Source organism: Carassius auratus, chromosome 19 (genome assembly GCF_003368295.1).
Source record: "Carassius auratus strain Wakin chromosome 19, ASM336829v1, whole genome shotgun sequence".
NCBI lineage: Eukaryota > Metazoa > Chordata > Actinopteri > Cypriniformes > Cyprinidae > Carassius > Carassius auratus.
Window position 1 is genome coordinate 390468 of NC_039261.1, and position 25228 is coordinate 415695.

General features: G+C 42.9%; 1 protein-coding gene and 1 long non-coding RNA gene across 2 annotated transcripts; both read left to right on the forward strand.

Annotated features, from left to right (window-relative positions):
- The first annotated feature begins 6763 nt into the window (after positions 1 to 6763).
- On the forward strand, positions 6764 to 15913 carry LOC113119086 (uncharacterized). Its single transcript, XR_003294415.1, has 3 exons — positions 6764 to 7206; positions 13694 to 14446; positions 15875 to 15913. It is a non-coding gene; the product is annotated as an uncharacterized LOC113119086 (long non-coding RNA).
- Positions 15914 to 21144: 5231 nt separating this feature from the next.
- Positions 21145 to 25048, forward strand: LOC113119084 (tripartite motif-containing protein 16-like). Its single transcript, XM_026288275.1, has 6 exons — positions 21145 to 22716; positions 23145 to 23240; positions 23351 to 23584; positions 23666 to 23813; positions 23952 to 23993; positions 24401 to 25048. The coding sequence occupies exons 1-6, from the start codon at positions 22141 to 22143 to the stop codon at positions 24925 to 24927; spliced, it is 1623 nt and encodes a 540-aa protein (XP_026144060.1). The 5' UTR covers positions 21145 to 22140; the 3' UTR covers positions 24928 to 25048.
- The last annotated feature ends 180 nt before the right edge of the window (positions 25049 to 25228 follow it).

Genomic DNA, 25228 nt, shown 5'->3' on the forward strand with positions numbered 1-25228 from the left:
ATGTTTGTGTCCAGAAAAACTGGCACGGAGAATCAAATTGCTGAGATTGATATAATAACTACAGCAGGAAGCTGCTATTTGAATTAAGATAAATTTAACTCTATACAAACTGAGAGTTTAAGTGCCACATCGCAAAACCAACTGAAAGGCGGTGTTGTTATTTGTACAGTGTTGAAATGAGCCGACATTTCATGTAACATGCTTAACTGTATTTGCAACAATGCAACGATTCATGTGCTGATCCACTAGAATGTGTTTTGGTTGCCATAGTGACGACCGTGACCCGGAAGCCTAACGTACTTCCGGAGCAACTCTGAACTGTGCACGCGCAGCGCACAAACTCTGCGGTGTCGCTAAGCTAACGAAACCATTGTATTTACATTGAAGTCTATACTAAAGCCACTAGCCTCAAAGGTTAGCCGTTAGCATTACCATCCAGTGGTAGAATAATGTGTGTTTGGGCAACGCTGACGTGATTTAACCATTTTCAACATCTTAACTAACACTTGTTAGTCTCTTTCTTTTTATCGCTCTGTTTTCTCACTAGACCACTTATTTTCATTTTACTAGAAAGGGAAATACTGACTCACAATTATTAATTGTCAAATTGAAATTTAATTGAAACATTAAATTTATTTGGAAGCATTTAAAATTTCCCTCTCAGATCATTTCATATGATCTTTTATTTCTAGTATTCTCTTTTGGGTCTAATTATTTTAAGAATGAATAAGCCTTGAACTTTGGAAGTTAAAGTAAACTTATTCTTCCTAATTTATTTATTACCCATCTGAATATATGCTATTCAGACATTTACTTATTTGAATGCGTTTTAACCCTCTTCCTGTTTTTGGTTATGCACTTAACCACTATTGTTTTACGTATTTATTTCCTCTTTTTAATTTCCTTTTTGCATATTTTGCCCATTTATTAATTTTTTTTAATTTTCCTATTTCTTACCATTTCTTTTGTGTATCCTAGCCTGGGAACGACAAACCTGAGCCCTAAAAGGAGACATTGTTATCCCTCACTACGAGTTCAAAAAAATTAGAAAGACAACTCTCTTTCACTTAAAGTTTATTTTGTTTGATAAGTTGTGCAGCAACTAACACAACGCTCTCCTTGTAGTTCAGATAACCGCTACTGAGACTTACCATCTCCGTCCTCTCTCTCCTTTACTTTCCTCTTCTCTTTTTACATTTGTAGGACATGTAAGAACCATCAATCAATTCTAAGTGAAGTAAATACACAATCGTGCCAAAGACGACGAATTATCCTTATGAATTTGATTGTAATCATCCTCTCATTTGTTCTTCCTAACCTCCCTACATTTGGAAACGCAATCCAAGTTTTAGCATCTCATCCATCGTTGAGATCAATTTAATAGATACGTGTTGAGCAACTGTCGCCTTCGCTGACTCCCTGGTGAGCGGTCCAACTGAAAGGTGTACGGTGTCAATCCTGTCAGACTAAGAAAAGAGATATCAGAATTATTATTGTATTCTTTTGTCCAAAGCAAGAAATATAATAATATTGTTTATGTTTTTGATAACATTTAATTGAAAAAAATAATTTTCCTCATTTGAAAAACAGAAATTTTGCTTGTCATTTGAATTTGTTTTTCACCTCTGTCTCTCTTTTCCTCTTCCTCATTAGAGTGACAAAGTCTTCGCATCTCTAGTCTACTTAGACACCCTGAGAGCAACACAGTCATCACCACATTTCACTAGTGGTTCACAATCACTGATACAACACTTAGTTGTCCCACCACACATAGGCTTTTACTCCACACAGATCTGTGTCAGTCTCTCTTCTCCCCAGCGTGCCAACATGCCGCAGACTGCAGACCCCATTGCCCATGGGGAAGATGTGAACATTTGGCTGAGAGGCATAACAGACAGCCTCACTCCAAAGACATTTGAACTGTTATTATTTTTAATAATAATCCTAATCCTGAGAAGATTCCTGACACAAGATTCAAGCCAGAACAACAACCATGAGGAGCTAGTCAAGATCACGAGCTCACTAAGCTATGCCTTCACAACCCAGCTGAAACTGAGCGACAAGCACATCACCCACCTTCAAGAGGAGCTGACACGTGCTCAACGTCGCATAGACAAGCTGGAAGTGAAAGTTCAAAATCAACTCAAAGCACCCAGCGAGAGGGAGCAGGATACAACAGAACAAGTTATGAAGCTCCAAGCAGCCCTGGCAGCAGCTCAGCTCGACCAGCAACATACAACGGCTGCTCAGAAAGACCTGGTAAACAGACTCCAGTATGCCGAACAGCTACTAGAGAAAGCCAAGATAGACATCAGAAACAAAAACTCTGAAATCAGTGCTTTGAAAGACCACCTTGAAAGGTACAGAACTGAAATGGACAATCTGACCCAACAACTAGATGATACCAACGATGAGCTCTACATGGTCAGAAAAGAACTCCAAAATGCTTACAAGCACAAACTAGAGCCAAGAAAAGAGAAACATCTCTTAGCCTCATCACTGCTGAGCAGAGCAGAGTCCCACGTCCAAGAACTGGCATGTGACGAAAGGAGCGAAGGGCCACAACCCAAAACCTCACCTGCCTTCGCCACACAACCCTTTCCTGCCAACGAAAGAAAACCTCCCGTCCAAGGCCTTGAAGCTGCACACGGGATGACAATCAAAGACCTCAACAAGCTGTCTAAAAACATCAGCAGGTTCAACCCGAACTCCACAGAAAGCCCCGACATCCAAGCTTACCTGCGAGATATCGAATTTCACCTGGAAGTGAGACCTCATGTGACTGACAGAGACTGGTTATACCTCCTTAGAGCCACGTCCAGTTCCGAGGTACGAAACTTTCTAGATCGACAGCCCAGTCAAACCAAGTCAAACTACCAGCGACTTCGTGAGGTCCTGATTAAAGAGTTTACAGACCCAGAGTCTGAACATGGACTGTTAACTGCCTTGGAAACCAAACAAGGTCGTCAAGAGACTCCACAAGCTTACTACAACCGACTCCGACAATCCTACTTTGGTGCACACAACAACTCTGACCTTGAAGAGGATGTGAACTTCAAAACCCTCTTCCTAAAGAATCTGCACCCCGGAGTCAGTCACCATCTAGGTGTCATGGCCTGTCCGAACTCCATGACCATCCAACAGTTGCGTGACCTAACACAGAAGGCCTATAACAAGCAGAAGTTGGCCTCAAAGAAAGGTAACAAAACCTCCACACTCTTGAACTCTGTCAACAAAGACTCAAGCCTTGCACTGGACGACACCCAGCGGCATCACAACACCAGAGTCTTCCATCAAGAGCACAGAGAACGTGACGCCCATATCCACGACCGCTTTCAGCCCAACTGCTGGAAAAATCCATGGGACCAGCCACGCTTCTCAAGAAACCAAAAGGATAACATCTGGAAACCTAACCAGATATCCAAAGGTAATCACCTGACTCATCCAAGAGCAACTCGTGTGGGTAAGCGACAACCAAAACCCACCTCAGCACCACTCAGACATGCACAGTGCTGAGTACTCACAAGAACATAACCGCTTACCATTAGAAGACACGGAACAAGTCATGGAACAACTAAGAGAGTTCCTTCAAGACAATTTACATGCAGGTGACCACAAAGTTGAGTCATGCTCGCTGTGACCAGCGACAGAACGGAAGGCCGGTGATCACCTGGTGCACCGCATCAGAGATGACAAGCACCTGTTCAACAACAACCCAGAATGAACAAGTCTTTCACGGCCAACTGTTGATGAAAAATCTGAGGTACTAAAGGACATCACCTCAGTCACTAACAAACTGTCAAATGAACTCCAACTCCAAGTACCACATTCCCTGTCTGTGCAACAGCAACCACCAGAGCACAGAAGGTCAGAAAGTCTGCTACAGCCAGAAGGCATCACAAGAAGAATGCAACATAGGAGACAAGTTTTGCAACTCAGCTTCACACAGCCATGCCAAACTGCCTCCGACTGTCTGCTAAAGAACTTCCTGCCTTGCTGGACTGACCCCTCATTAGACCATGGACACGCCCTCATCCAAGCCAAGGATGCTGAGAGCCAGTCTTAAGTGACATGCTAGAAAAAGGGGGAGACAACACAGACTTGAACAGATCTGACCACACATGCACTACACCAGTAATACACAACATTACCTACACCCAGAGGTAAACACATCTACTGATAACACAGTCAACAAACATATTCTTCCCACAGGTAGAATATCCAACTTTTAGCGTAACAAAGTTACACATACCCACCATGAAGAAACGTGCAGCCATCCTCACAATAGGTAGAACACCTGACACTAAGTTAAGGTTCACGACACACTAGCTGCACCTGACATCCTAGCTCAATAGTTGATGTAACCCATGCTAGGAAAACCCACAGCAGCCTTGTTTTGTTTTGTTCTTCTTTTACCTATCCTTCTCCTTCCCCTCTTTCCTGAGTAGGTGAAACGCCTAGACACCCTGCGAGGGTCGAAGGTCTGATATTAGGATTGACTCGCAACACCTAATATCCGCCAGCCACTCTAAACTGAATGGAAGCCAGAGAGCTCCATGCATGATAGGTCAATTCATTGAATTGAAAATGAAATTACTAGAAAACTAATGGTAAACATGTAAAGTAAGACAACCTAGAAGAACCAAACAAAGTTAACCACAAATTTGATTGATGAATCAAAATAAAAACAATTTCCAAGACCATCTAAACTATCCTCAATGTGCTAAACTACATTGACTAATTGAACTTAACCACGTGTACCTAAATAACCTGATGCCTGCACCAGTACAGTAACTGTCATGGAGGTGTTGTCTTGCTGTTTGCTGTGTTTGTCTGCTTCTTCTGCCTTTGTTTCTCCAGCGATCGACGATGTCTTCACCTAAACACCTCGCCGATCGAAAGGGGGATATATGTAGCAGAAATGAGTCAAATCAGACAAATCAAAGAGTCTATCAGAGCTGTGTGCATTGAAACATGAGCTGAATTCCTCAGGAAGTCATAAATCAGTTCTAGTGCCACAGGAACCAAACAAGATAACCAACCAACCAACTTGTTCACACAACAGCTTTCAACATTAACACCAATAGAACAATTATTGACAATTTTAATTCAAAGAAGAGATTGTCAAATTTATTGTTCGTGATTGGAATGCAACGCTGGACATCACATGTAAACCCAGGAGATCAAGTTAAATACTTGCATTGACTTCCCCCCCCAGCCAGTGAAACCAGACTGAAATTCCTAAGGGGGAAGGGCTTTAAACCTTTGTCTTCACAGAAAAGTCCTTTGCCAGAGAATGGCAAAGAAACCCTTTTTATACATTATATATGGACCAGAATGAACTCAAAAAAGACTTATGAATGAATCATTCCATTGCTTAACTCCATATTCATTTACGTGTAACCCAAACATTTGACTATCATGTATAATCACTTATTGTGTATGTCTTTTGATAACTATAGGATACCTAGTCATGTCTAGTATTCAAATAATCGCATTTTCTTGCTTGATATTGTCCTGACAATCATTTATTTGTAAAATATATCATAATCATGTTATAGGAATCATGTCCAAAATTAGACCCTGTGAGGCAAGAACCACATGCTTGGTAAGATAAACAAATGATTTATGATACCCAAGACTCAAGAACATATCTGATTGGTCAAGGCAACATTTGAGGGGTGGCCAACAGGAAGTTTTAAATACTTTGGACACGATGTAATTTTTTTTTTTTAGTCATGCCTTGCTTTTAGTCTGCTTTTTAGTTCTAGTCTAGCTGCTGCTATTAGCCATGTCGGCTTTTAGTCTGCTTTTAGTTCCAGCCTTGCTCGTGCTATCAGTCATGCCTGCTCTTAGCTTGTAGCTTTGCTACCTAGCTTTAGCTTGTAGCATCTAGCCATGTGGTTAGTCATCATGGTTCTTTGAGCGCGGTTCCAGCGTGCCTGCCTGCTGCTACTTATGCCACAATGAGAAGGAACACAACCTAGTCTCGTCAAACTTTATTTCTTTTCTTTTCCGTTTGAGAGTTTCGTGTTCTGAGTTAAGTTTTGTAACATCCATTCAACTTCAACCAGCGAACACGACTCTGCACTTTCAGCCAACGCCCAACAACCACGGGCTTCCCAAGACGTCACTTCAGAGACTGAACTTCCAGCCAATCAACGACCTCGGGATAGCCCTTTCACCGAGGCTCCTTCTTCACAGGAGATGCAAGTAACTTTACCTCCAGACTGTGACCTTTACTGGTGTATCTAATATAATTTTAACCTCATTGAGGAACTCAATGCGAGCGCTAATTACGTGATTGATGGTTGTTCATGTCTATGCAATTTAACGTATTGCTGTTAACTTGGGATTCCATATTTCCATTCTCTTAAACTCATCTTTCCCTAACTTTCGACCTTCCTGCAACTTGTGTGAATGTGTGTGTACGTGCGTTTATGTGTTAGATTAGTTTATATGTCTTAGATTTATCTAATAAAGCCTTATTCATATTGAAAGGAGAAGTATCTTGTGTTTTGTGCTTACAAGTTAATGTCTTAAACTGCCGATCTTGTTACTGTGCTAATTGATAGTGTTTTCACTATAGTTTGGATATTAGTATCCAGCGCAGATTTGATGTTAAACGGCTCGTTCACTGAACCGCAGGCGCGTCTCCGTGAACAGCCGTGAAACAGTGATTCTGTTCAAATTCCCTTTAAAATCTTAAATGATTCCCTTTGAGCTAAATTGACCTGTTTCCCTTACACAGGATTTCTTATAAGGTGCCAAACAGCCAATGAAGGAGTGGGAGCATGGATGCCTATTTGTTCCACCAGAGATGCACTGCTTGAGCTTTAATATGTTCAACCTTATCCATTGGACCAGCCAGATCTTGTGAGGTTGTAACCTGAACACAAGAGGAGACTGAGGAAAAGAGGTCAGCGAGGCAGGATACAGCAGCATCTTCAGCGTTGGGGAAATAGGCCACCCCTGCCGTCTATTATATTGTGCAATAAGAGATCTCTCCAGAGCAAAATGGAGAAACTTCGAGTTAACTCTAAAGCATGCTTTGAGTAGCGCACTTCCAGTCTGATGGTACTTATGGAGACATGACTGCAACAGGATATTCCTGACGCTGGGGTGGAGTTGAACGGTTTATCGCTTGTACGGATGAACAGGAGTGCGCAAGAAGGGAAAAGCAGAGCGAGTGGACTGGTTGTGTACGTGAGTAATGCCTGGTGCAAACAGTACACAATTAAAGAGACAATGTGCACCCCCGATGATGAAATTTTATGTTTAAGAATGAGGCCTTTTTATCTCCTTAGGGAGTTTGTCTGCATGGTTGTTTGTGCTGCTTGTGTCCCTCGTAGCCGCAATGCAGCAAGAGCAGCAGCCTGTATCACGGATTGTGTCCACCAACAACTACAACTTACACCAGAGGCACCTCTATTCATCTTAATCTCTGCAAGCTTGAACTTTCCTTGGCAGGGTTTGAACAATATGTGAAATGTTGACTTCCTGTTTGTTGCTGCTGCGTAATTTTTTTTCCAACTATTTAAAAACTATTCAACAATTTTTTTGACTATCTTAAAAATCTATTTTATACACCATAATTTTTGATCCTATAACGTGTGAATATATCCTCTATCGTATTCTACAACAAAAAGCAATCAGAGCATCTTGTTATCACTAGTTTTATTTTGATTTCCTGGGTCTGCTGTATGGAGTTAATTGTTATTAACAAAAGTTTGAAGCAGGGGCACGCCCCAAACAATCACCTGACTTCTAAAAAAAACCATATATACTGGGCCACGTCACACCGCACAGCTAGTCTCCTTCCCTCGAAGGACAGTTGGACTCGCCTGGTCTGGATGGCGCTCTGTTCGATTCAATATCACAGGCGATACTTGAGGTTCACCTCTCATCGTCCCGATCGCATACTTTTCCATCAAACCGCAGCGCCCCCTCTGCAGGCAAGACATAATTCCACTTGCGTTCGCTCAACCTGATCTCTCTTCTCTGTGCTCACAGTTTGCTCATAAAACTACACTCACAAACATCCTTTCATCCCAACATATTCCTACACCCTTCATTTCAGCTGATTACAGCAAATACGGCTCACAGCCCAAACCCTTACGAAAGGAAAATATATTTAGCAATATATTTCTTAAAATATATTGTGATATATTGTAATATATTATTTTCCCTTTTTATTTTCTAAAATTTTATATATTTGAATACATTTAATAATATATTGATGATACATATATTATATAATATATTACAAAATATACAAATGATTGTCGCTTTCAATATATTGCAATATATTAGAAAAAACAAATATATATAAGAATATATGCCTAATATATTACATGATATTTTCCAATATACTGCAATATATTTTTGTTTCATAAGGGAAGACAAGCAGGCTTGTTAAATTAAACTTTCTAAATGGTTCCCCCTTGAATCGTATGTATTACAGACTTGTGTACGGATGGATTTATATATTAACTGATTTTTGCCATGAAATATAGCCACATATGCTGGTATGGCTTAATAAGTAAATAAACAAACAATCATCAATACAGCTCCATGTTTTCTAATAATTCTCTATAGCTACTTCTAAATTCCAGATGCCCATTCACTGTCCCTCACACCATTCAAACTAAAGGAGTAACAAATCGTCTCGGTTACGTCTGTAACCTCGGTTCCCCGAGAAGGGAATGAGACGATGCGTCGATAACGCTTTGGAAACGCATTCTGCGTGAGTGCATCTGAAGCATCCATGTCAACTAGTCCAATGGCGAGAGTGAGCGTCAGGAGTGACGTCACGACCAGGAATTGATAAAAACCCCAACCGGAGCAACCGGTGTTAGCTTCGACAGTGCCGAAGCAAGTCGATCACAGGAACGAAGGAAGTATGGCAGGGAGACGCATCGTCTCGTTCCCTTCTCGGGGAACCGAGGTTACAGACGTAACCGAGACGTTCCCCATCGAGGGAGAGACGATGCGTCGATAACGCTTTGGGAACGAGAATACCCAAACCGCCATAATACAAGTGCCTGAGTGTCAGACAGAAAACCCAACGCCTCTAGAATTAAAAACCTGAGACCCGGGAGTAGCGTCCAGGTCTAGGCTATAAAACCTGACGAATGTGAGTGGCGAGGACCAGCCTGCCGCATCACAAACATCCTGAAGAGAGGCTCCAGATAATAAGGCTCTAGAGGCCACCATACTCCTAGTAGAATGAGCTCTGACCCCCAAAGGGCACGGTAGGTCAGAAGACTCATAGGCAAGAAGGATAGCCCCAACTATCCACTTACTAAGTGTCTGTTTAGTGGCAGGAAGATCTTAGGTGACCCGAAACAAACAAACAGCTGATCGGATTTCCGAAAAGAAGAAGTCCGATGAACATTAGTGTCCAATGCTCGCACCGGGCACAAGAGGTTGGACTTTTCCTGGTCCGATGATGCAAACGGGGGAGGACAGAAAGCCTGCAGAACAATAGGTCTCGGAACAACGGTCGGTACCTTAGGGACGTATCCCTGCTTCGGGTAGAGAAATGCTTTGACCATCCCAGGTGCAAATTCAAGGCAGGTGGGAGAAACCGAGGGAGCCTGAAGGTCTCTGACTCTTTTAAGGGACGAAATAGCAAGGAGAAAAGTAGTCTTAAACGAAAGAAACTTCTCAGAGACCGAATCTAGGGGTTCAAACGGAGCCCTAGAAAGGCCTTCTAAAACTATAGCCAGGTCCCAGGCCGGCACTCTAGAACGAGTTGCAGGTCTCAGCCTCAAGGTGCCACGAAGGAAACGAGAGATAAGAGGGTCTCGACCCAGAGATGCACCACCCACTGGGGCGTGGAAAGCCGAGATGGCCGCCACGTAAACTTTTAAGGTGGATGGACATAGACCAGAAGCGAAGCGGTCTTGTAAAAACTCAAGAACTGAGCCAACAGAGCAGTGGACGGGGTCACACTGATGTTGGTAACACCAAGAAGAAAAAACATTCAATTTGAGTCTATAAAGTTTCCTCGTAGCTGGAGCTCCGGAGCTAAGAATGGTCTCCACAACCTCAGTTGAGAGACCACTCTCTATGAGTTGTGCCCCCTCAGAGGCCACACCCAAAGCTAAGATAACATTCCCATATGAGCTCCACCACCTCCGGGTGAAGCCTCCATTCCCCTGGCCTCAGCACCTGCCTCGACAGGGTGTCTGCTCCAATATTATGAGTCCCTGGTATATACATCGCCCTCAGAGAGCGTAATTTCCCCAGAGACCACAGGAGGATCTGGTGCGCTAATTTGCAGAGTGGGCGCGAACGCAGACCCCCCTGACGGTTGATGTAAGAGACCACCGATGTATTGTCTGTGCGGACCAGCACATGATGGTCCCTCAGGTCTGGCAGGAAGTGCCTCAAAGCTTTGAAGACAGCCATCATCTCCAGGCAGTTGATGTGCCAAGAGTGATGATGGCTCTCCCACAGACCCTGAGCTGAGCGGCCTTCCATTACCGCTCCCCAGCCGGTAAGGGAAGCATCTGTCGAGATGGTAACCCGATGACAAAGAGCTCCCAATACCGGACCCTGGGACAGGAACCAGTGTTCTCTCCATATGACCAAGGGAGAACCCTCTGGTCCTGAGCCACCACTGTAAAGGTCTCATGCCCAGCAGGCCAAAGGGGATCACATTGGACGCTGCTGCCATGAGACCCAACAATCTCTCGAACTGTTTTACAGTGCGTGACTGGCCTAGCTTTAGCTCCGAAGTGGCTGCCAGGATGTTGGCTACATGAGCGGGCTCGCATCGTGACCGAATCCCATACCACCCCAAGAAAAGTGGTCCTCTGTAATGGAGATAGCACACTCTTCTTGGTATTGAGCCTCAAACCCAACTTTTGCATATGAGCGAGGACGACATCTCGATGCCGAACCGCCAACTGTTCTGATTCTGCTAAAATCAACCAGTCGTCCAGGTAATTCAGAATACGTATGCCCTGCAGCCTGAGCGGGGCCAGAGCTGCATCTACGCATTTCGTGAATGTGCGGGGTGAGAGAGCTAGACCGAAGGGAAGTACCCGATACTGGTATTCTTTGCCCCCGAAAGAAAACCTTAGGAACTTCCTGTGCTGAGGGAGGATGGAGATATGGAAGTACTCATCTTTTAGGTCTATTGTGACGAACCAGTCCTCGGATCTGATTTGAGTCACGATCTGTTTGAGTGTCAGCATCTTGAATTTTAATTTCTGAACTGTACGATTCAACAGACGAAGATCTAAAATGGGACGCAGCCCTCCATCCTTTTTTGGAACAATGAAATAACGGCTGTAAAAACCCGATGCCCTGTCGGGAGGATACACCTGCTCTATAGCATTTTTCGCTAAAAGAGATTTCACTTCTTGCTCCATGACCAGAGCCTGCTCGGGATGCACTACTGTGAGCAACACCCCGTTGTAGCGTGGGGGACGAGAACCGAACTGGATTCTGTAACCCTTCTCTACTATCTGCAGGACCCATTGAGATATATTCGGCAGACTTTCCCATTCTGTCAGACATTCTACTAAGGGAACCAGCCTCTCGAGGCTGGCCTCTGGTGTAATTTGAACAGCTAGTTCGGGGACCTGAAGCCGAAGCGCAGGAACCACCCGAGCTAACTGCTCTTGGACCCCCCTCAGAGGGAGCGAGCCTGACGCAGCGTCTGGGAGACACAGCGCCAGAGACCCGCTGGAGACCGCTGCGCCCCGAGGCACCAAGGGTGGCGGGGTTGGCAGGACGGCCCCATGAGAGCACCGAGACCGGACGGGCACCGTATACTGAGGTGTACACCGCACCGTCTCGATTGGGGCTGCCCTCACAGGTCTGACCCATTTGGCGTCAGGACCTTTTCTTCTGAGCCGAAGCTTTCTTAGCGAGAAGAACGGTCCTCAGATCCGGCTTCTGCTTAGATTGCTTTGGCTGTGAGTGCTGGCTCGGTCCCCGTGATTTTTGAGGAGGAGCGCGAGACGCAACACTCTCTTTTTGAAAAACACGATATGAGGAGCATGATGGCTGGGGCTGCCTTGCATGCCCAGCAGCATCAGGATTAGAACGGTGAGGGAGAAAACTTTTAAAAGCTTCAGATTGCTTTTTATTTTCTTGAAATCTTTCAACCACTTCATTCACAGCATCACCAAACAGACCTTCATGAGAAATGGGAGCGTCTAAAAGAAAAGATCTATCTTTATCTTTAATATCTGAAAGATTAAGCCAAAGGTGTCTTTCTGTAGAAACCAAAGCAGCCATAGATCCACCAATAGCACGTGCTGTTTCTTTAGTCGCCCTGAGAGATAAATCCGTAGCCTGACGAAGTTCGCGAATTTCGTCACGGCTGACTCCCTCACTGTTATCTAACTCCCCCAGCAGCTCAGCCTGATAAGCCTGAAGCAAAGCCATCGAGTGAAGGCAAGCTCCAACCTGACCTGCTGCTGTGTAAGCTTTACCCACTAAATTAGATGTGATCTTTAAAGGCTTCGTGGGCAAAGTCGGGTTCTTAACAGATGACGCTGAACCAGGGGAAAGATAGCTCGCGAGTGTCTGCTCCGCCCGGGGCATCGCTTCATAACCATTTTCTTTCAGCCCTCTTATATCAGAATAAATGCGCACTTGAGGGCTGAAAAGACGTGATGAATATGGCTTATTCCACGATCTAGACAGCTCACTGTGAAGATCAGGGAAAAAAGGGAGACCCCGTGATGTAGGCGATGTTTTAGAAGACAGAAAACGCTCGTCTAATTTGCTTTTAGGACGAGCGCTCTGTTTATCAGATGGCCAAGATATATGTAATTTATCTACAGCTCGTCTTAATACATCAACCAACTCCTCATATGCTGGGGAAAGAGATGGCGAATCCTCTTCCCCCCTGATTGTGTCACCTTCACTGCCCGTTACATCTAACTCCTCGGAGCTAGAGCAACGAAGCAATGGGCTCTCCCCCCGGGCGGAAGAAGCCGCAGGGCCGGCTTCCGACACCGGAGTTTGAGCTATGGATCTCCCAGGTAAGGGAAGAGAAAGAGCCCTCGGACCCGTCTCCAACCCCGCTGAGAGATCCATTTGCGAACCCCAGGAATGCATTCTCCGTTCTGCCTCGGCAGAAGCGGGTCCTGCACCCTGAGGAGCGCGAGGCTCGCCGCTCTTCTCATCAAAGAATGACAAGCAGGAGCGGAGCATGCGAAGCGAAAGCTTCTCAAAATGCGGGCAATCAGTCTCCTCGAAGGCTGATAACGCATGCTCCACTCCCGAACAAACTACACAAAGCTCGTGTGTATCCCCACCCGTTAAATAACGCGGGCAGGGAGAAGCACACGGTTTGAATAGTTGCTTAGCCATAGTATATAAACTTTGCACAAGACAACAGTAAATATGACAGACAGGTTTGACTCAGATCACTTGCTGAGGCACAGAAAGCTAACACGAGTTGCTCCGGTTGGGGTTTTTATCAATTCCTGGTCGTGACGTCACTCCTGACGCTCACTCTCGCCATTGGACTAGTTGACATGGATGCTTCAGACGCACTCACGCAGAATGCGTTCCCAAAGCGTTATCGACGCATCGTCTCTCCCTCGATGGGGAACTTGGGTATTCTCTAGTCTTTGCTCATGCAGACCAGCTGGTCTTCCTTCAACCTCCCAATTCTTTTTTCAAATCTTATTTTCATTCTCTCCCTTACAACCTCCCTCAGGTGGACGATCCCTCAGCTAACAACACCACCACCATGGCAGCCCCTCAGGTGGATCATCATTCAGCTAACAACAGCACCAACATTGCAGTGCCTCAGGTGGACCATTATTCAGCTAACAACAGCACCACCACGGCAGCGCCTCAGGTGGACCATCATTCAGCTAACAACAGCACCACCACAGCAGTGTTTCAGATGGCCATCATTCATCTAACAACACCACCACCATGGCAGCGCCTCAGGTGGATGATCCCTCAGCAAACAACAGCAACACCATGGCAGGGCCTCAGGTGGACCATCATTCAGCTAACAACAGCACCACCATGGTAGCGCCTCAGGTGGATGATCCCTCAGCAAACAACAGCACCACCATGGCAGTGTCTCCGGTGGACCATCATTCAGCTAACAACAGCACCACCACAGCAGCGCCTCAGCTGTACCATCATTCAGCTAACAACACCACCACCACAGCAGCTTCTCAGATGGCCATCATTCAGCTAACAACAGCACAACCATGGCAGCGCCTCAGGTGGACCATCATTCATCTAACAACAACACCACCATGGCAGTGCCTCAGGTGGACCATTATTCAGCTAAAAACAGCACCACCACGACAGCGCCTCAGGTGGACCATTATTCAGCTAACAACATCACCACCACGGCAGTGCCTCAGGCGGACAGTCATACAGCTACAACAGCACCATCATGGCAGCGCATCAAGTGGATGATCATACAGCTACAACAGCACATTCTATAGTATTTACTCACACAGACCAGCAAGTCTCCTTCAACCTCCAATTCTATTTCCAAACCTCTTTCCATTCTCCCCCTCCCTCCCTCCCTTCCTGCGTCTTGCAACACACCTGAACATACTCGACAGGCCACAAGCAGAAGAGGCTGAATTAAAACAACTTATCATCTCTCCATGACACTATCTTTCCAACCATTAACCATATCATAACAATCACAGAATAATAATTCACTTAGCAAGCCACAGAGCTTGGCCGGCCAAAGCTGATATCACTAAATTCCAAGTCTTGCCTATCCATCAAGAATCTGGTGAGGCTTCTGGGAAGGTGCCAATAATTCATTGTGAGCCTCATTCGTTTGCAGAAGCAGCCCTAGGACGTTGGTCTCACTTTCCGAAGCTACAAAGGATTCTTTCTCCGGAATTCAGTTCCTACAATCAACAGTCAAGAGTAGACTTAACAGCCATCCTTGGGGGTTTGAATAGTCTGAATCTACTCATCTGCTCAAACTATGCAGCAGAAGTTCAAACCATAAACAAGAGACAATTATATTTGTCAGTTATGCAATATACAGTTATGTATAGGCCCACTTAATCTACTCAACAACAGTTCCTCCTCTGAGTAACTCCTATACCAAGACTCCTCAATCTCGTTACCGACTTTTCGTCTCTTTTCCCATTTATTTTAGAATTTCAAATTTAGACTTGGCTCCGGAATAAACCTGCATCCCTCGTCGGTCATACCACAGACCAAACACCAAACAGTTTTCCCAAGAATCCAATCTTAATTGCCTTGCTCCAAGCATTATCTCTAAGATACCTTTCCGGTTGGAACTGTCCCAAAGCTTCCTTTCCAATTGACCGACCCACTGTCCATCTACAACTTAACATCTTATGCTCATTCCATCCTCAGATCCCCATGCGCATTTTAAACTTAATTGCACCTAATAACCTACTAATATACACTGGCTATAATGTCCCAGCTTCTCTCATTCTCACACATTCGTACTTCTAAAGTCTTATGAAAACAAGAACCTGTGTCAACCATCAAACTCCTGAACTAATCAGCCTCTGCATCCTCTCCGTATGATCAGGCATTCTGAGCTCACGCTTAACTCAGCTCTTCCCAGCTTTGGGGTCCTCATTGTCTGGCCTAAATATATCCTAGAGACAGTTTCCCCACTCTGAGTCTCTCTGAGCCATCAATTCAAGATGCCCTGATCCACCTGACCATCATCCCATTCTCTCGACCCCTTCATCCTCTTTCTACTCTTCCCCAGTTTCTTTGCTTGTTTGTGGCGTGGTCCTAGCTTGTGAATTAGCTTATAACCCTTTCGCATCGCCAGCATCATCACCTCAAATCCCGCTTGAATTGCTAATACTCTATTCACATACATTAATATTGCTTTACTCACTGTTACCTGCTTTAATTGCAGATGTATGTCTATAAAGTGAGCTCGAAGTGAGGAGATGGGGTGGAGGAGGGATGCTGATAAACCGTCAGTGGATAGAGGTAAGTCAGCGATATTTATACTATGGGATTGATTACTTGATTATGGTCCACCTGTGTTGGTTAGGATAAGTATCTGACGCGCTCCTCCTGAATCGTATTAATAAAATTACATTTTGAGAACGTATTATAATGTAAACGTATTATAATGTAAAACGAGCTCATTCAAATACTGAGGTGCTAAACCATTCAGGGTTTATAAGTAATAAGCAATATTTTTAAATCTCTACAATGTTTGATAGGGAACCAGTGCAGTGTTGACAGGACCGGGCTAATATGTTCATAATTCCTGGTTCTAGTAAGAACTCTTGCTGCTGCATTTTGGACTAGCTGTAGTTTGTTTACTAAGCATGCAGAACAACCACCCAATAAAGCATTACAATAATCTAACCTTGAAGTCATGAATGCATGGATTAACATTCCTGCATTTGACATTGAGAGCATAGGCCATAATTTAGATATATTTTTTAAATGGAAAAATGCAGTTTTACAAATGCTAGAAACGTGGCTTTCTAAGGAAAGATTTTGATCAAATAGCACACCTAGGTACCTATTACTCGACATCCAGTTTTTTTATATTGACTATGCATTCCATTAGTTTTTCAAATTGGTGTGTTTCACCAGGACGCGAAGTAATATAGAGCTGAGTATCATCAGCATAACAGTGAAAGCTAACACCATGTTTCCTGATGATATCTCCCAAGGGTAACATATAAAGCGTGAAGAGTAGCAGCCTTAGTACTGAGCCTTGAGGTACTCCATAGTGCACTTGTGATCGATATGATACATCTTCATTCACTGCTGCGAACTGATGGCGGTCATATAAGTACGATTTAAACCATGCTAATGCACTTCCATTAATGCCAACAAAGTGTTCAAGTCTATGCAAAAGATCGTTGTGTCAATTGTGTCAAACGCAGCACTAAGATCCAATAAAACTAATAGAGAGATACAACCACGATCAGATGATAAGAGCAGGTCATTTGTAACTCTAAGGAGAGCAGTCTCAGTACTATGATACAGTCTAAATCCTGACTAGAAATCCTCTCATATACCATTTTTCTCTCTAAGAAGGAATATAATTGTGAGGATACCACCTTTTCTAGTATCTTGGACAGAAAACGGAGATTCGATATTGGTCTATAATTAACTAGTTCTTTGGGGTCAAGTTGTGTTTTTTTTTTTTTTATGAGAGGCTTAATAACAGCCAGTTTGAAGGTTTTGGGGACATATCCTAATGACAATGAAGAATTAATAATAGTCAGAAGAGGATCTATGACTTCTGGAAGCACCTCTATTAGGAGCGTAGATGGTATAGGGTCTAACATACATGTTGTTGGTTTAGATGATGTTCCTCTTCTATAGTAGAGAATGATTGGAACTGTTCCTCAGGGGGTCTATAGTGCAAGAACAAGGTGGTCTGCAGTGAAGGCATCAGGGATGAGAAAGCTGTGCTGAGGCTTATCGGCTTGGGAAACACGGAATGACAACTTGGACCCATGAAGAACTTGAATATCTTGACGTATATTCCGTAAGGCCATGTCTTCTGGCTCTCCTTGGATGCCCAGGTGACGTGTTGCTGCTTGTAAGAGCATAGTCCTCTCTGAGCCATCGTCCAGGATAGCATAGGTGCATACAACCTTGGTGCATTGACTTAAGAAGTGCTCTGTATTGTTACAGAATGGACAGTAGGGTGCAGTTCTGTTCTTAGTGGATGGATTCAGATGTGCCAAGTTTGCTTGTAAGAGCATAGTCTTCTCTGAGCCATCGTACAGGATAGCATATGTGCTCAGAGTGTGCTTAGCATCTCTAGATCCATGTAGCATAGTAGTGGTCCACCTCTTCTTCCAAGGCTCCTGAATGACTCATATTGCAACCAATCAGAGAGATCAGTGAGAGTATAGGTTGTTCCTGGATAATGGAACTTGCTGCGCCTGAACTCAGTTCTCAGCTCTCTCAGCAACTTGCTCAGCAAGCGTGCTACGTGAGATACGCACTCATGGGAGATTTTAACATTCACGTTGATAATACAAATGATGCATTAGGACTTGGGTTTAATGACCTAATAAACTCTTTTGGAGTCAAGTTTTGGAGTAAATCCTTTTATGTTCGGCGAGACTTACCCATCTGTAGCCTCCGGGCCAGACATTTTTACCCTTCTACTCTACAGCCAGCGAGGCTTACCCATTCGATGCATGTACTCCCATTGGACGTCGGCGAGAGCATTCAGTTTAGATAACGTTATCTTTTCCTTCTTACGGTCGACGAGACTTACCCATTCGATGCGTGTGCTGCCATCGATTGCCAGCGAGAGCCTCCCGGCCACACAACTTTACCTTTCCTTCTACGCCTGGAGAGGTTTACCCATTCGATGCCATGAGTAGGAAGCTCCCATCGAATGTCGGCGAGAACCTCCTGGCTAGACAAACTTACCTTTTCCATCCTTCGGCCAGCAAAGCTTACCCATTCAATGCTTGTGCTCCCATTGGATGCCAGCGAGAGCCTCCTGGCCAGACCTTTCCTTTCCTTTTTACAGCCTCCAAGCTGACCTATCCATTTTGGGAATATCCAGCTCCCACGGGAGCCCGGTGAGAACCTAATTTTCCATTCTACAGTCGTCGAGGCTTACCCGTTCGATTCCGTGAATACAAGCTCCCATCGGCCGTCAGCGAGAGCCTCACGGCCACCCAAACTTACCTCTTCCATCCTACAGCCTGCGACGCTGACCCAGCAGATACAGCGAGCATGAAGATCCTGTTGGATGCTGGTGAAAGCTTCTTGGCCACACAACTTTACCTTTCCGTCTTAAATCCGGATAAATTTACCTGTTCGATGCCGTGAGTACAAACTCCCGTCGGACGTCGGCAAGAGTCTCCAGGCTAGACAAACTTACCTGTTCTTTTTCTATGGTCAGAGAGGCTTACCCATTCGATAGTGTGTGCTCCCGTCGGACGAGGCTTCATGGGCCCTCTCGGTCAGCCATATGCCCTTTGCCCTCTGAATAGCAGGGGCTTATCAGCCAGTAGGGCCCATATGCCAACACAGTGACTTATTCCAGTCGAGGCAACTCAGGCTATACAACCACGCTACTCCTCCTCATCGGCCGATAGGGCTCACCGTTCCAATGCTGTGAGTTCCAGTTGAGCATCGGCTCGAGCCCTACCGACCGGGCATCTCTAACCATATAGTCCAGTACCTGCAGCCAGTAGGGCCTACCCTTCCAACGCTTAAGTCACTCCCACTGGAGTAAGTAGGCTCTTCCGGCCTGCCAACGAGATGACTTCTCAGAAAAATAAAATCAGCCCCCACCAGTACTCAATGCTATTTTGGGGGCGTTCTTAATCTGGCGGCTGTCCTCTCTTCCATTTTTGGGGGGTACTCTAGGTTCGGGCCATTCCTGAGCTCGGAGCCCTTCCCAGTACGCCAAATATGCATACCATACCTCAGCTAATTATATGTAAGCGTGAACTCGTGAAATGATGTTTTAGTAACAAGATTCGGGAGGAGCGTGTCAGATACTTAGCCTAATCAACATAGGTCGACCACAATCAAGTATTCAATTCTATAGTATAAATATCACTGACTTATCTCTATCCATTGACGGTTTATCAGCATCCCTCCTCCACCCCATCTGTTCCGGGCCCAGACCCTTCCCCCAGGACAGCATGCCAAAATATGCTAACTATTTGCTATCAAATTAGATGTAAGGGTGAACTTGTGACTCTAGATTAAAAACACATCTTTTTCACCAAGCATTCGAATAATGCATCTCATATTTTTTAACTGCAGTTGTATCTGATCAAATGTGCATTATTATTCTTTAGCTTTGGTTAAACTGATTTATTTTACTTTGTTGGAACAGCAGCTACGCTAATTATGTCTCTATTTGTTTCTCTCCCTTATGAAACAAAAATATATTGCAGTATATTGGAAAATGTAATGTAATATATTAGGAATATATTCTTATATATATTTATTTTTTCCAATATATTGCAATATATTGAAAGCGGCAATCATTTGTATATTTTGCAATATATTATATAATATATGTATCATCAATATATTATTAAATGTATTCAAATATATAAAATATTAGAAAATAAAAAGGGAAAATAATATATTACAATATATCACAATATATTTTAAGAAATATATTGGTAAATATATTTTCCTTTCGTAAGGGCTGTTTTGCCACGGGATATAACTAGGATTTAATTATGCGGCCAGATCTAAACCAGCTTTGGCCAGTGCTGAACATAATACCATTTACCTCATTCCTACATATAAAACCATGATCAAACGTAGCAAACCAATAGTAAAAAAATATAAAATTGTGGTCAGATGGGCTATAGAAAGACTAAAAGGTCTTTTAATATGCACAGACTTGTTATGTTTTTAATAACATGCACATTGATGAGACTACGGAGACTATTACAGACTACATAAACTTCTGTGTGGATAATGTATTAACCAAAAAGATTGTTTTCATATATCCAAACAATAAGCTGTATATAACTAAGGAGCTGAAGGATTGCATTAATCTGAAAAAAAAAAACAGCATTTAAAAACAAAGATTATGTTGAGTTGATAATCATACAAAAAAGCTCAGTTGTCAATTAAGGCAAGCTAGAGGACGACAGAAAGATATGAATGAGTATAAATTTACCACCTTAAACTTTAAAAATATGTGGAAACTCTAAAAACATTTTTTTACAAGTATGGAACCAAGTAAACCACGTAAATGTGAAATGGATGAGGTTTCTTTAGCAAATGAGCTATGCGATTTTTGCCTTCGGTTTGAAACGCAGGATTTTTCAGATCAGTGCAATCTAATTGTCTTTTAAAAACTTGTGCGGTAGAACTTTTTAAAAAATAGAACACAACAGGTTTGCCTTACGAAAGGAAAATATATTTACCAATATATTTCTTAAAATATATTGAGATATATTGTAATATATTATTTTCCCTTTTTATTTTCTAGTATTTTATGTATTTGAATACATTTAATAATATATTGATGATACATATATTATATAATATATTGCAAAATATACAAATGATTGCCGCTTTCAATATATTGCAATATATTGGAAAAAATAAATATATATAAGAATATATGCCTACTATAATACATGATATTTTCCAATATACTGCAATATATTTTTGTTTCATAAGGGTTAGGTAAATAGTACAATATTGGATTCCAAATTCATTAGAACCAGTGCCCCAAGAGGATGTTGAACTTCCCCGTCCTCTTCACATACACAAATGGTTGTGTGAGGGAAACCACAAACTATGTTGTAAAATTCAGTGATGACAGCAATACTTAGTTTGTTATACAAAGACCAAGATATATCAAGATCTTATCATGGTGAAATTAAACAATTTGTGGAAAGGTGTGATGTACACCATCTTATAGTCACTGTGAAGAAAACCGAGGAGATGATCTTTGAGATTACAGTCCAGTTTTTTTCCCATGATGTTCCTATTATCAAGGTGTACTATTACAAATACCTTTGTATTCACATGTTCCAAGATATAACAGAGCCTGTATTTCTTGAGAAGGGTGAGACTCTATGGTGTTAACAGTAAGATCGGGTAGTTGTTCTGTCAAGCTGTGCTGGAGAATGTTATTCGATATGGAATGAATATGTGGTTTGGTAACTTTTTACAGTGCAGTTTAAGAATAAGCTCAAACAGCTTTGAAGATTGTGAGCATGAAACAGCATTCTTAGCTCCAGACCCTGTAATAACATAGCTGGGTTATGGGCATGAGCCAAATAAGGTTTCTTCCAGGATCTCAACACCTCATATCTGGATCTCACCAGGATCTCATGGCATTAGCATCCTTTCAATTTCACTCCTAAAGGAACATATTTAATAGATAAACTAGCTTGTGAGTGAAAAAGTTTCAAACCCTGCGCGTGTAAAATGTCCATGTGCAAGTTACATTCATGTATTACTGTAGTTTTATTTTGTAAAGGTGTTTATCCCATTTTGTGTTATCTCACTAACTCTGAGTTTCTGTATAAGACTGACACCTAGTGGACATTTCAGTATGTTTTCAGATTTACAGACACACTTGTTTTGCACACGTCTCTCAAACACAGAACCAGGAAACTCAGTTAAAAGAAACTGAAACTGTTCTTCTGTTGAGCTGTTGTTTGTGTCTGTATTGCTGTAGACAGTGAAATGGCTGAAGCCAGTGTTTTTTCAGTGGAGCAGTTCAGCTGTCCAGTGTGTCTGGATCTCCTGAAGGATCCTGTGGCCATTCCCTGTGGACACAGTTACTGTATGAGCTGCATTACAGACTGCTGGGATCAAGAGGATCAGAAGAGAGTCTACAGCTGTCCTCAGTGCAGACAGACCTTCAGTCCAAGACCTGCTTTAGCTAAAAACACCATGCTGGCTGAAGTGGTGGAGAAACTGAAGAAGACCAAACTAAAAGCTGCTGTTCCTGCTGAATCTGGAGACGTGGAGTGTGACATCTGTACTGGAAGAAAACACAAAGCTGTCAAGTCCTGTCTGGTGTGTCTGGAGTCTTACTGTCAAACTCACTTTGAGCGTCATGAAGAGTTTCGTTCAGGAAAGAGACACAAAGTGACTGATGCCACTGGACGACTGCAGCAGATGATCTGCCAGAAACATGAGAAGCTTCTGGAGGTTTTCTGTCGTACTGACCAGCAATGTGTTTGCATGCTGTGTGCAATGGATGAACATAAAAACCATGAGACTGTGTCAACTGCAGCAGAAAGGACAGAGAAAGAGGTATGAGCTGAAATCACACATTTAATGCTGACCCTTCAAGTGTTTCTCCTCACTGCAGTCTCCAGCTGATCATGAGTGCATCATGTGATCTACTCTCCCATTGAGAGTTACTACATGACTCTGTGCATTAGAGCATGAGCTCAACTTTACTCACCTCTGACACATCGCTCAAGATTTCTGCTATAACTGTACATGCATCATATTGTTTTTGTCCATTCCTTCACATTAATTCTTGATCACAGAATAATGATGACAATAAACATATGTACTGCTTTAAATGTGAGGTCTTCATGGAAACTAAATTCAATTAATGATCTTAAAACTCTGAGAAACTCTGTAGAGAAGATATTTTTTATCAAACAGGCACAATTTTATATGAGTTTGTGATAGCTTTGTATGTGATTTGCTGTTTTGAATGTGTCCTCCAGAAACACTTGAAGGAGACACAGAGTGAAATCCAGCAGAGAATCCAGCAGAGACAGAAAGATCTTGAGCAGCTGAGAGACGCTGTGGAGTCTCATAAGGTGAGTTTGGAGAAGAAGAGAAGTTTGAGACTCAGTTTGACTCCTCTTTCAGTCCCACTGAAGCCGCTGTGAGGAAGCAGTAAGAGCTGATTGTGATGTGTGTCTAACAGCGCTCTGCACAGACAGCAGTGGAGGACAGTGAGAGGATCTTTACTGAGCTCATCCGCTCCATTGAGAGAAGCCGCTCTGAGGTGACACAGCGGATCAGAGATCAGGAAAAGACTGCAGTGAGTCGAGCTGAAGGACAAATGGAGCGACTGGAGCAAGAGATTGAAGATCTGAAGAAGAGAAACACTGAGCTGGAGCAGCTTTCACACACAGACGATCACATCCATTTCCTGCAGGTAACCCAACTGTAGAGCAGGTTATTGAGGACAGTGTGAGATAATCAGGTCTTTGAGTCGTGTGTGTTGTTATTCCTGCAGAGTCTTCAGTCTCTCTCAGCTCCTCCTGAATCTACAGAAAACATCTCTGTCAGTTTCCTCTTTTCTTTTGATGGAGTGAGAGAATCTGTCCGTCAGCTGAGACTCAAACTGGAGGATTTCTGCAAAGAGGAGATGAAAAAGATATCTGGTAAAATATTAGAGATTCATCTGCTCTCTGTAACGACACAAACATCATCTAATATCATAAAGAAAATGTGAGAAATGTCTAAGGAATAGATCCAGGTCTCATTTTCTCTCTGAGTGTTTATATCTGTTATTTTCTCAGTCAGTAACATTGTTCCCAGGAGCAGAGAGGACTTCCTACAATGTAAGTCACTAACAAACACAATCACACTCACTTTAGTTCTGCAATACATTCATACTGATGTTTACTGTGAATTTTTGATAAAAGCACATTTTTTCAATCCGGACAAATATTTTTTTAAAGTTCAGCTACACAAAAAATAAAATAAAAAGGGATTTGGCTTAAATGCTAAAGAAAGTTTGGATAAAAATGAAAGTAAGTTGAGAGAAGCAAAATCTGGTCATGAAACACTCCAGATGTAAACTTTCAATGTGAGAACAGTTTTTGAAGTGAATTCATGAACATCATAACACAACTCTGATAGATCAAAACACTCTTTAAAAATAAATACATTATTTTAGATAAGATATGAATAAGATAGAAGCCTAACTTTTACAACTCTTGATTACAGTGTTTTGTTTCTTCATCAGATCGTCATCAGTTCACTCTGGATCCAAACACTGCACAGAAACATCTCTGTCTGTCTGAAGGGAACAGATTGGTGACTTACACTCACACAGCTCAGCCGTATCCTGATCATCCAGACAGATTTGATTATTATCCTCAGGTGTTGTGTAGAGAGAGTGTGAGTGGACGCTGTTACTGGGAGCTTGAGTGGAGTGGGAGTGATGTGAATATATCAGTGTCATATAAGAGCATCAGCAGGAAGGGATCTGGTAATGAGTGTCTGTTTGGAGCTAATGATCAGTCCTGGAGACTGTTCTGCTCTTCCTCTAGCGTCTCATTCTGGCACGATAACAAACAGACTAAACTCCCTGTTCCCTCCAGCTGCAGGAGAATAGGAGTGTATGTGGATCACAGAGCAGGAACTCTGTCCTTCTACAGCGTCTCTGACTCAATGAACCTCATCCACACAGTCCAGACCACATTCACTCAGCCGCTATATCCTGGGTTTATGGTTTGGGATTCAGTCAAACTCTCTGATCTGACAACATAAATACAGACTGATTCTGTCTATATTGTTTGATTCACAAAATGTGAGCAGAGGTCTAATTACAAGCAGTATCTTTAATAACACACAGAAACAGTCTCGCCCCTTAAAACAGCTTGTTTTAGACAGAATAAGGTTTGAAAATAATAATTATCTACGTTTATTTATTTTTTAGCAAAACACTTTATTAACATTACTAACAGAAGTAAACCTTAAGGTACATACTGACAAAAGTAAAAAATCTCTCTTGACCCCTTTATAACAAAACTAGAGCTGAACTTAACATAAATTATACAATACTATATAA

What these genes read in the sequence shown, in the direction of transcription:
- LOC113119084 (XM_026288275.1), top strand. Translation starts at nt 22,141, where the DNA reads ATGGCTGAAGCCAGTGTTTTTTCAGTGGAGCAGTTCAGCTGTCCAGTG. An exon ending in GGAGATGAAAAAGATATCTG is followed by an intron (nt 23,814 to 23,951) that starts GTAAAATATTAG and finishes TTATTTTCTCAG; the next exon opens with TCAGTAACATTGTTCCCAGG. An exon ending in CAGAGAGGACTTCCTACAAT is followed by an intron (nt 23,994 to 24,400) that starts GTAAGTCACTAA and finishes TTTCTTCATCAG; the next exon opens with ATCGTCATCAGTTCACTCTG.